This window comes from Babylonia areolata, chromosome 10 (genome assembly GCF_041734735.1).
Source record: "Babylonia areolata isolate BAREFJ2019XMU chromosome 10, ASM4173473v1, whole genome shotgun sequence".
Taxonomy (NCBI): Eukaryota; Metazoa; Mollusca; class Gastropoda; order Neogastropoda; family Buccinidae; genus Babylonia; species Babylonia areolata.
This window is the reverse complement of record NC_134885.1, coordinates 12,359,810-12,372,180: the sequence shown is the minus strand read 5'-3', so window position 1 is coordinate 12,372,180 and position 12,371 is coordinate 12,359,810. Positions and strand designations below refer to the sequence as shown.

Below are 12,371 nucleotides of genomic sequence, written 5' to 3'. Positions count from 1 at the left end.
TGACATTAATAGAAAAAAAAAAAGAAAAGAAAAAGACATGGAGAAAAACACACACACACACACCAAAAACAGAGAAAAAAAATTCAGCCCTCCCCGGCGGGGAATTGAACCCCGGTCTCCCGCGTGACAGGCGGGGATACTGACCACTATACTACCGAGGAGCTATGGTGATACAGAAAAGATAAGTATATGTCTTATTCAGCTTGTGTTAAGTTGCTCGGTTCTGTTGAGTGTTGAGTGTTCTTACAATGCCTACATATGCAGTCTCAATGCAACTTCTGCACCAGGCACATGAATAGAAAGAAAGAATAGGAGAGAGTTTCTGTTTGGAACCGCGTTTACCTTCGCACATGGCCTTTTTACGAAGACCATGCTTCGCGAGGCCTTTTACGAGGGCGCCTAAGTCTGTCCCCATAACTACGTGAGTTGGTAGAAAAAAGGGAGAAATAAAGTTCCATGCACACAGATAAACACTGATCTCGATTTGCATCATAAACTTATTGAAAATCTACTTTTTTTTCTTTTGTCGGTTTCTCATTTGAAGAAAAACCTCTGATCTTCTGGCTTCTGGTCCACATGAGTAAGATTTATTTCGGTCTTGATATCTTGAGGTAGATTTATCTGATTGCGAGTAAGTCATCTCCGTCATCTCTCTTTACGTGAGACACAGAAGAATAAATTTCAACGAGTCTGTCATAGGCAACATGGTCTTTTCGTTCCGTTTGAATCGTTTCTCATTTGAGAAACTTTGTAATTCTTCCGCTTACGCATGCGCAGAAGGTCTGGCAACGCATCCAAACAACAGTTAGTTTGTACTGTCCGCATGTGGTGCACAAGATTTTATTTTTTGTTTCGTGTGTGACTGTCAGAGTATGTTTCTGGATAGGGGACATCGCGAGACATGTATTTGAACACCTGATTCACAGACACCGTTGATTAAGGTGAGTGTTGCATTTTCTTAACGGAAACTTGTGTGAACAAGTCAAGACCCTCCCGGCTCCCTCCCTTCATTCTGCACACGATTCGACAAGTCGCTTGAATTTTCTTTAAAAACATTAAAAAAAGAAAGGCTGCTTAGGCAAAAGATAACACGGTGTAATTTTGAAAGAAGTCCATTTATCAGCGATTGTCAATGAGATCGAAGTGTGCATTCTCTCATTTTCTATATCTGGGTTCGAACATCACAGAAACCATCTCTCTCTCTCTCTCTCTCTCTCTCTCTCTCTCTCTCTCTTCTTTCCTCTCATCTCTGTTTCTTTCTCTCACCTTCTCATTCTCTTTTTCAGTATTGCAGTAAACAACTATTCAGTCTGTGCCTGCTCATTTTCCTGACTTTTTATTATTAAAAAAAAAGAGTCTAATACAGTCAGCAGCAGCATCAGATGTAGGATCATAATACTACACACACACACACACACACACACACAGAGTTCTTCTGATGTTTTCTTGTTGGCTAGACCAAGAAGGCTTATCTGATCAAGAGGGAGCTTAGCCGTATCATATTTTGAATTAAAAGTATACAGACCATGGATCATAGCAGTGGTAACTGAAGGGTTGGAGATGTGCTTGTGCTGGTTGGGGTTTGTTTGTGGATAGTGCTTAGCTAGCGAGAGTGATTCAGCCTGGAATTCATGAAATAAAGGCCCAGGGTATATCCCGGTCTCCATCTTATCTTTTTCCTCTCACTGCAAATGCAGACTGTTTGAAGGCACCTCAGTGTTTATGGAGACAGTGGATCTGTTAAGATTGAAGACCAGTCCTGCTACCTTTCCCAGTTTGTTCCTGGGATTACTCCCAAACAGTACATCCAACTCTTATGTGCATGCATGTTTACTGCCTGTCCACATGTCTGTCCTGCTTAATCTGTTTGTGCATGACACAACACGCACACATACACACACACACACTCACACACACACACGCACACACACACACACATTGATGTTTTAAGAGATACAATTGAGTGCATACCCACATGCACATGCATGCACACGCATGTGTTCATGAACACAAACACTCTCATATGTGTGTGCACACACTCACCAAAACTATTAATCTCACATGCCCTCCACCCCATTTCTCCACAAAAGCTCAAAATCTCTCTGTCTCTCTCTCTCTCTCTCTCTTACACACACACACACACACACAAACACACACACACACACACACACACACACACACACATGTATGCACACACACTCACACAACACACACACACACAACACACACACACACACACACACACACACATGTATGCACACACACTCACACACACACAAACACACACACACACACACACACACACACACACACACACTCACACACACACACACACACACACACACACACACACACATGTATGCACACACACTCACACACACACAAACACACACACACACACACACACACACACTCACACACACTCACACACACACACACACACACACACACACACACACACACACACACACACACACACACACACACACACACACACACACACACACACACACACACACACACACACACACACACACACACACACGTATGCACACACACTCACACACAAACATACATGTCAGACCACTGTTTACTAATCTAAAATGCGTGTGTATTTTGCTGTGACTAGCTTTTCACTTCCATAATTATGGATAACTCCCTTGTCAGTTCATATGACTTGACTGACTGGTCCATGTAGTTTCCCTCTCACATTAACTGGCTGCTTGGTTTTCAGTGAATTTCTGTCTTCACCGTTGAAATGTCTGTCTTTTCCAACGATTTCATGTGCACTCAAAAATAGGGAGAAGTATTTGACTTCACACACATGGTCACCTACTGTGAACCCACACCCATGCACAGTGACACATATTCTCTGTATGTGTGTGTGTGTGTGTGTGTGTGTGTGTGTGTGTGTGTGTGTGTGTGTGTGTGTGTGTGTGTGTGTGTGTGTGTGTGTGTGTGTGTGTGTGTGTGAGAGAGAGAGAGAGAGAGAGAGAGAGAGAGAGAGAATGTGTGTGTGTGATTATTGAATCAGATAGCAAGCAGCTTTTTTATTTGATTTCTCTGTTTGTCTCTGTTTCTGTCTCTGTCTCTGTTTCACACACACACTCTCTCTTTCTTTCTCTCTCTCGCTCTCCATATATATATATATATATATATATATTCACCTCTGAAATATTTTATTTTCAATTGCCATCTTTGAGGACATAATTTCAAGACCAATATCAGTGTCATTCAGGTTGTTCAAGATGAAAGCAGATTATCAATGCAGGATTTTCACGTTGCAGGAAGCAGCAAAGACATTTGAAGTACAGTTGACATCATGAGTATCACGGGTGGCTCCTTCATGCAGCAGCCCAACACAAACAGCGAGGGCGTGCGGCGCTGTCTCACAATAGCTGAGGCTCCTCGCTCCAGTCAGATGAAATATGCGCCGCGTCCACCGTATGCTGCCGGACCGCCAAAGAAAATGGCTAGACCTTCTTCAGGTGTGGTTGCGGTTTTTTTCTTCTGTAATTCTCCTTTAAAAAACATTTTTGTGTGCGTGATTTGTATAAGTGAAAATTGTCTGTGTTAGTTTGTCAAATATGTGTGTGTGTGTGTGTGTGTGTGTGTGCACTGTGTTTCTTCTTAAATTTAATGTGTGTGTGTGGACGTGCTGTGTTTCTACTTTAATTTAGCATGTTTTCATTAACAGTGACATTAGATAGAGAAAGAAGTGTGAAGACCTACTGTATGATTGCGTGCTTGCATGTGCATCTGTTTGTCTGTGTGTGTATGGATGTGTGCACACATAAATGCGTTTGCATGAGTTTGTGTTTTTGTGTATGCATGCTTGTGCGTGGATATGATATGTGATATGCATGAGCACAGTTATGAGAACCAAAGTTATCATGTTTCCTGTTTATGGTATCATGTATCATGTAAGAATATAAAAACTGATTTGTTTAAATTTGTATCACTTTTGTTTTGTGTTACTCAGTAAACATTTTATTGTCCAGTTTGTGACTTGCATTGTTACAAAGAACTTAATTTTTGTTTGTTTAATTGACGGGCGCCATAGCCGAATGGTTAAAGCGTTGGACTTTCGATCTGAGGGTCCCGGGTTCGAATCACGGTGACGGCGCCTGGTGGGTAAAGGGTGGAGATTTTTATGATCTCCCAGGTCAATATATGTGCAGACCTGCCAGTGCCTGAACCCCCTTCGTGTGTATACGCAAGCATAAGATCAAATACGCACGTTAAAGATCCTGTAATCCATGTCAGCGTTCGGTGGGTTATGGAAACAAGAACATACCCAGCATGCACACCCCCGAAAGCGGAGTAAGGCTGCCTACATGGCGGGGTAAAAACGGTCATACACATAAAAAGCCCACTCGCGTATATATGAGTGAACATGGGAGTTGAAGCCCACGAACGCAGAAGAAGAAGAAGAAGAAGTTTGTTTAATTTTCTCCAGTTCTTTTTGTTAATGGTGTTTTATTTTCTAGAACCTTAATGAAATTTATTAACAGTGTTTAGGGGAATGTGCTGTTGGTATTTATTCATTTCAAGGCCTAAGTGCGTTGGGTCATGCTGCTGGTCTGTCAGTACAGTATATAAATGCAGTGACGCCCCCTTGACAAACTGAAACTGAAACTCGTTTGTGGGACCTCTGGTGGTCTGGTCAAAACTGATGACCGCGAGCATATCGTGTACCTGTTGTTGTGTGGTGTCTTCAGCTCCTGTATCCAGGCAGCTTGGGATGGAAGGCAAACCTGCATGGCACAACTCCAACTATAAAGAACCTCGCCATTTCGGTCAGGTGTATGCGCCTCCTGCACGGGGCTACAAGCCACTGGACAGCAATTTACGCTTGCCTTATGCAGGTTGGTGAGGGTTTCTGTTCATTTCTGAGAAATGTTGGGCGGAGAGAGTGAGAAAGAGAGAGAGAGAGAGTGAGAGAGAGAGACATGAGAGAGTGAGAGTGAGAAAGAGAGAGAAAGAGAGTGAGAGAGAGAGAGGGAATGTGTATGTGTGTGTGTGAGTGTGTGTGTGTGTGTGTGTGTGTTTGAAGGTCTGTAAGTATGTGTGAGGATGTGTGTGAGTGTACGTGTGTGTGTGTGTGTGTGTGTGTGTGTGTGTGTGTGCGCGCGCGTGAGTGTGTGCATGTGTGTGTGTGTGTGTGTGTGTGTGTGTGTGTGTGTGTGTGTGTGTAAGTGCACACATGCATATATCTGTCATACATATCTCTGTCTATGCATATGGACTGCCTGTTCATGTTCAGTCTTCTGCTAATGACAAAATAGATGAAAAAAAAAAAGTCTTTTTTTTTTTGCACAGAACGTAAAATGGAAGCCTTTGTGAACTCCACCTTGGGGTACCCCAGAGTAGAGAATGGAAAGAGTGTGCCCATCCCCTCCTATGACCCCATGCTCGATCCTCACCTGGTGGATTACTTTGAGAGCAGATTTGGTCAGATGCAGTTGGAGGAGCTGAAACGACAGGTAACACTCATCGTCATTAAAGCAGTTTATTGTTCATCAACCATTTTAAAAAGAACATTCATTATATACTTAATGTGTACATATATATCAGTAAAAGACCTTGTATATGATTTTCATGGTTGTCCTGTGGTGTATTGTAACATTTTTCAAATCAAAATAACTGTTTAAACAGAAAAGCACAGGAAAATTCTGGTCACAGTACTCTGTCAACCGAGAAAACTATAGCATAAAACAACAACAACCTCCCCCCCCATCATTTTGCTATGTTTTGGTTTCCACAATACTCTTTAATTCCATCTTGGACATGAATCTGAATAAATGATTGGGAACAGCAGAGTTACAGAATGGGACAAAAAAATTAATCTCCTAGAAGATTTGTGTTGTGCATAAAAAAACTGATTTTTCGATTTCATAGCACTGTATATGAGCATGCCGCTGACTGAACTATTTGACATTGTGCATAGTGTGGAGAGATCTCAAGTATTAATTTTGAAGGTAAAAACAGTACACAGGTTGATATGAACATTTGTTAATTTTAACAGGAGAAAACGAGAAAATCACAAAGAAATTATTGCTCTTGAAAGTACAGTACAAGGTACTGGTAACCAGTCAGTTAAGAAAACTATATGTGTAAACAAATTTTTGTATTTGTTACTATTATTTGTAGTTGTATTTGTATTTCTTTTTATCAGAACAGATTTCTGTGTGTGAAATTCGGATTGCTCTCCCCAGGGAGAGCACGTCGCTGCACTACAGCGCCACCCATTTTTTTTGTATTTTTTCCTGCGTGCAGTTTTATTTATTTTTCCTATCAAAGTGGATTTTTCTACAGAATTTTGCCAGGAACAACCCTTTTGTTGCCATGGGTTCTTTTACGTGCGCTAAGTGCATGCTGCACACAGGACCTCGGTTTATCGTCTTATCCGAATGATGAGCATCCAGACCACCACTCAGGGTCTAGCGGAGGGGGAGAAAATATTGGCGGCTGAGCCATGATTCGAACCAGCGTGGTCAGATTCTCTCGCTTCCAAGGCAGACCGCGTTACCTCTAGGCCATCACTGTGTTAAGTATTATGAACAACACTGTGCGTCATGTGCTGTGTGTATGAAACTATGGAAACTGGCCCGATATGAATATAATGGAGGACTCTCCCGAGAGAAGGGGTCATGATGGGAAGATAACGGTTGCGAACGATGCCAGACTTAGAAGGGCAACGTTCATGTGATGGGCTCATCAACAAAACAACGATAGCAACGGCAAATGTTGTGTGAGAAGTCTTAACATAAGTGATATAACGTGTACAGTACTGTGGTAAGACTGTTGTAGTTGGTTTATATGTGTAATGGCAAATGTGTGAGAAGTCTAACATAAGTGGTATAATGTGTACAGTACTAGGGTATGTAACTGGCTTATATGTGTGATGGCAAATGTGTGAAAAGTCTAACATAAGTGGCGTAATGTGTACAGTACTACGGTATGTAATTGGTTTATATGTGTAATGGCAAATGTGTGAGAAGTATTAAATAAGTGGCGTAATGTGTACAGTACTATGGTATATAATTGGTTTATATGCGTAATGGCAAATGTGTGACAAATCTAACATAAGTGGCGTAATGTGTACAGTACTACAGTATATAATTGGTTTATATGTGTAATGGCAAATGTGTGACAAGTCTAGCATAAGCGGTGTCATGTGTACAGTACTACGGTATGTGTGTAATGGCAAATGCGTGAGAAATATAACATAAATGGTATAACGTGTACAGTACTATGGTATGTAATTGGTTTATATACGCAGTGGCAAATGTGTGAGAAGTCTAACATAAATGGGTACTAGGTTGAAATAGTTATAATTTTTTCTTTTCTCCCTGCCACATTGCAGAGAATGCTGAGGCGCTTTGCCCGACCCCGAAGTGCCGGGGGTCTGACCCTGGGGTCAAGACGAGGCCTGAGGTCCAGTGGGAAGGGGAAGGACGGAGGTGAAGTTCTGTACAAAGTGGCCGTCACCACAGGGGACGTCAAAAATGCAGGCACTGACGCAAAGGTGACAGCTGACGGATGATTAGTTATTCGTCGTAATTTAGTCTCTTCTCACTCGCGCCCTGTCTGTGCCTCTGCCCTTCTCCCTCAGCATGTGTGTCTGCATATAAGGGGCGTGGCAACTCTCTCTCTCTCTCTCTCTCCCTCCCCTCCCCTCTCTCTTTCTCTGTCTAAATGCAGTTAGAGTCACAGGGTTAGTGCTATAGACATGCACACTATTATTATTGTTCTCATTATTAATATTGTTATTGAAATTATTATCATTGTTATTAGCAGTAGTAGTTGTAGTAGAAGTAGTAATATTCTTTAAATACCTTTTTAAAAAATTTTTATTTTAATTTTTTTTTCCATCTTTTAGATCATCATTGATTGTAGTGTAAGCTTGCTAGAATTAATGGAGTCTGAGATGAAGTGGACAGCTGGTGAGAACGACTGAAACCGAGCGAGCAGGAGGGTAGTTTTTATTTCTGTTCAAAATTTTAAAAAAAAAATTTATTTGTCGCTACAAGTTTTATTTCTTTCTCAGTATTGATTTCCCTGGTCATCAGTACCTGACGGGGGTCATTGTCATGCGTCCAGGTATTCCTGAAGATCAAAGGGACGAGGGGCAAACTCCCCAAGACCAGACTGACCAAGAAAGCGGGATCTGTGAAGTCCAACAAAGGGGTGGCGTTTCGCTTCGCCAGGGGTTCCACTCATGTGTTCAAGATCCGTGGTCTCAACATCGGAGACATCCAGTCTCTTGTTATTGAGGTAGGGCGTCGGAGCTGTTTCAGACCTGGGTTTATTGTGTGTCAGTTTGATGGTGTGTGGGTTGGTCTGTGTGTGTGTGTGTGTGTGTGTGTGTGTGTGTGTGTGTGTGTGTGTAGAGGTGTGATGGTGTACATGTGTGTGAGTGTGTGTGCACCTGTATGTACGCAAGTGAGTCTGTGCATGAGTATGTGTGTGTGTGTGTGTGTGTGTGTGTGTGTGTGTGTGTGTGTGTGTGAGAGAGAGAGAGAGAGAGAGAGAGAGAGAGAGACACACACACAGTGTTTGTGTGTGTGTGTTTGTGTATGTGCGCCTGTATGCATTCAGGTGAATCTGTGCATGAGTATGTATATATGTGGGATAGTGTATGTGTTTCAGTGTGTATATGTATGCATTCAAGTGAGCCTGTGCATGAGTGTGTGTGTGTGTGTGTGTGTGTGTGTGTGTGTGTGTGTTTGTGCATGCAAGTGAGAGTGTGCATGAGAATGTGTGGAGGTGGGATAGTGAATGTGAGTCAGTGTATATGTGCAGACATATGCATCAAGTGAGTCTGTGCATGTGTGTATACGTGATTGTGTGTGTGTGTTCTCTCTTCAATTTAAGGTCTGTTCACTTTAAATGTACGTGTGCATGCATGTGTGCGCACACTTGCGCATGTGGTTGTGTGTGTGTAAGTGTGTGAGTACACATATATCTGCTCACACATTTCTGCAGTCAGTGTGCTAGCAAGTCCACACACAGTATCATAACAGCCATGGTTCCCCGTGTTTTTGTATCCCGACAGACATCAGCCGTGAGGAAGGAGGAGGCGTGGTTCTTGCAGGAGATAGAGGTGGTCAACACCAAGACCAAGAAGACCTGGCTGTTCACCTGTAACCAGTGGTTCTCCCTCTACCACGGGGACGGACAGGTCCTTAGGGAGTTCTTCCCTGTCAAGTCTGCCAAAACAGGTACTTGTTTTTTAAAAAAAAAAAAAAAAAAAAAGAACAGCTGCAGTGTTGCTGTTTTTAGTAAAAAAAAATCTGCATTGTTGCTGTTTTTAGAACATCTGAGTCCGCCAAAACAGGTACCTCTCATTTCTAGAACATCTGAGTCCGCCAAAACAAGTACCTGTCGTTTTTAGAAGATCTGAATCCAACCAAACAGGTGCTTGCCGTTTTTAGACATATAACTCTGCCAAAACATGTACCTGCAGTTTTTAGAACATCTGAGTCCGCCAAAACAGGTACCTGCCATTTTTAGAACATCTGAGTCTGCCAAAACAGGCACCTGCCGTTTTTAGAACATCTAAGTCTGCCAAAACAGGTACCTGCTGTTTTTAGAACATCTAAGTCTGCCAAAACAGGTACCTGCTTTTTTTTTTAGAACATCTAAGTCTGCCAAAACAGGTACCTGCTGTTTTTAGAACATCTAAGTCTGCCAAAACAGGTACCTGCTGATTTTTAGAACATCTAAGTCTGCCAAAACAGGCACCTGCTGTTTTTCAGACCATCTGCATTGTTGCTGTTTTTAGAACAAATGCATTGTTAGGGGTGAACTGGATTAGTCTGTAAGAGAAAAAAAAAATTACAAAAACTCCATGGAACTGAAGTCATTTGCATGAGATGATAAACGCGTGTCCTCTGTGCAGCATGCACTTAACACACATAAAAGAATCTACAGTAACAAAATTGTTGTCCCTGGTGAAATTTTATAGTAAAGTCCACTTTGATAGGAAAACAAATATACGTGCAGACAGAAAAAGAACAGAAAATGATGGTGGTGGACTGTAGTGTCATACTATCCATGGGGAGAGCAGCCTGAATTTCACACAAGAGAAATATGTTGTGACAAAGAGTTATACAAAACAATACAATACAATACAGTACAGATGAAAGGGTATTGAAATATGGAGTATTTTTTTTTTTTTTTACAGTATTGTTATTTTTTGATGCACACTCAGGGTCAGACTTACATAACACACACACACACACACACACACACACACACACAGGAGCACTGTGAAAATACACTTTTCATTTTGTTTATCTGTGACCAGTTTTAAACTCGCCAAGTAAGTCCGGGGGGAGTGGGGGGGAGGGGGGGGGGGAGGGAGGGTCAGTTGAACAGATCTCACTGTGACTGAAGAGTCATAGCACCTCAGTTCAGATTCAAGGGGGTTGATTTGGAATAAACGTTCAGTTCCAGTTCTGAATTAAACTGGTATAAACTTCATTTCAGACATTTTTCCTGTGAGAAAACTAAAAGAAAAGTGCATGAAAAATTGTTGTAACGAACATGAGAGTCTGTGTCAATGTTTCTTGTGCTCTGTCTTTTGTTTCATTTCTGTTTTATGTCTGAGTTTCCAAGATAACATGTTACGGCAAAGATGGGTGAGAATTCAGACCTCTTGATTTGATTGATCAAATGAAAAGTCAGTTGTATATCAGTCTTCATGTTGCTGTTTGTTTGTTTTTTCTACTTTATTTCAACATCAGAAACTGTTAAAAAAAAAAAAACAAGACAAAAACACCCCTGTTTTTCTACACTATGTTCATATCAGAAACTGTTCAAAAACAGTGATGTGGTGCTGGGTTGTTTTTTTTTAACACTTTATCCAGTCCTTTTCCAGAATACGTTGCCCAATTTCACCTGTGTGCTGTGTCCTTTTCCAGAATACGTTGCCCAATTTCACCTGTGTGCTGTGTCCTTTTCCAGAATATGTTGCCCAATTTCACCTGTATGCTGTGTCCTTTTCCAGTATACGTTGCCCAATTTCACCTGTGTGCTGTGTCCTTTTCCAGAATATGTTGCCCAATTTCACCTGTATGCTGTGTCCTTTTCCAGTATACGTTGCCCAATTTCACCTGTATGCTGTGTCCTTTTCCAGAATATGTTGCCCAATTTCACCTGTGTGCTGTGTCCTTTTCCAGAATACGTTGCCCAGTTTCACCTGTGTGCTGTGTCCTTTTCCAGAATACGTTGCCGAATTTCACCTGTATGCTGTGTCCTTTTCCAGAATATGTTGCCCAATTTCACCTGTATGCTGTGTCCTTTTCCAGTATACGTTGCCCAATTTCACCTGTGTGCTGTGTCCTTTTCCAGAATACGTTGCCCAGTTTCACCAGTGTGCTGTGTCCTTTTCCAGAATACGTTGCCCAATTTCACCTGTGTGCTGTGTCCTTTTCCAGAATACGTTGCCCAATTTCACCTGTGTGCTGTGTCCTTTTCCAGAATACATTGCCCAATTTCACCTGTGTGCTGTGTCCTTTTCCAGAATATGTTGCCCAATTTCACCTGTGTGCTGTGTCCTTTTCCAGAATACGTTGCCCAGTTTCACCTGTATGCTGTGTCCTTTTCCAGAATACGTTGCCCAATTTCACCTGTATGCTGTGTCCTTTTCCAGAATATGTTGCCCAATTTCACCTGTATGCTGTGTCCTTTTCCAGTATACGTTGCCCAATTTCACCTGTGTGCTGTGTCCTTTTCCAGAATACGTTGCCCAGTTTCACCAGTGTGCTGTGTCCTTTTCCAGTATACGTTGCCCAATTTCACCTGTGTGCTGTGTCCTTTTCCAGTATGCGTTGCCCAATTTCACCTGTGTGCTGTGTCCTTTTCCAGTATACGTTGCCCAATTTCACCTGTGTGCTGTGTCCTTTTCCAGAATATGTTGCCCAATTTCACCTGTGTGCTGTGTCCTTTTCCAGAATACGTTGCCCAATTTCACCTGTGTGCTGTGTCCTTTTCCAGTATACGTTGCCCAATTTCACCTGTGTGCTGTGTCCTTTTCCAGTATACGTTGCCTAGTTTCACCTGTGTGCTGTGTCCTTTTCCAGAGTACGAAATAGTGACAGTGACAGGAGATGTGTTGGGTGGGGGGACCAACGCCAACGTGTTTCTGACGTTGTTCGGCAAGACGGGCACCACCCGCAAACTGCACCTGACCAACAATGCCAAAACCATGTTCAAGAGAGGCAACAGCGACGTGTTCCGAGTGAAGACCAACTGTGTAGGGCCCATGAAGAAGGTCCGTATCGAACACGACAACACTGGTGTGGGCGCTGGCTGGTATTTGGAAAGGGTAAGTGGTTAGTGATTGGACTGTTCTTTTGTCA

At 42.3% G+C, this 12,371-nt stretch overlaps 2 protein-coding genes and 1 non-coding gene across 3 annotated transcripts in view; 1 reads left to right on the top strand and 2 right to left on the bottom strand.

Moving 5' to 3' along the window:
- The window catches only part of LOC143286786 (uncharacterized), a 289,541-nt gene that overhangs the window by 38,382 nt on the left and 238,788 nt on the right, over positions 1-12,371 (bottom strand). The gene's annotated exons all lie outside the window — the stretch shown is intronic.
- On the bottom strand, positions 90-161 carry Trnad-guc (transfer RNA aspartic acid (anticodon GUC)). The gene has a single exon. It is a non-coding gene; the product is annotated as a tRNA-Asp (tRNA).
- LOC143286785 (lipoxygenase homology domain-containing protein 1-like) overlaps positions 803-12,371 on the top strand; it is a 175,152-nt gene continuing 163,583 nt past the window's right edge. The window contains 8 exon segments of the mRNA XM_076594567.1: positions 803-941; positions 3,288-3,488; positions 4,722-4,868; positions 5,323-5,486; positions 7,370-7,531; positions 8,107-8,280; positions 9,062-9,227; positions 12,093-12,337. Of these exon segments, the coding sequence (XP_076450682.1) occupies positions 3,323-3,488; positions 4,722-4,868; positions 5,323-5,486; positions 7,370-7,531; positions 8,107-8,280; positions 9,062-9,227; positions 12,093-12,337 (1,224 nt within the window). The 5' untranslated portion in view covers positions 803-941; positions 3,288-3,322.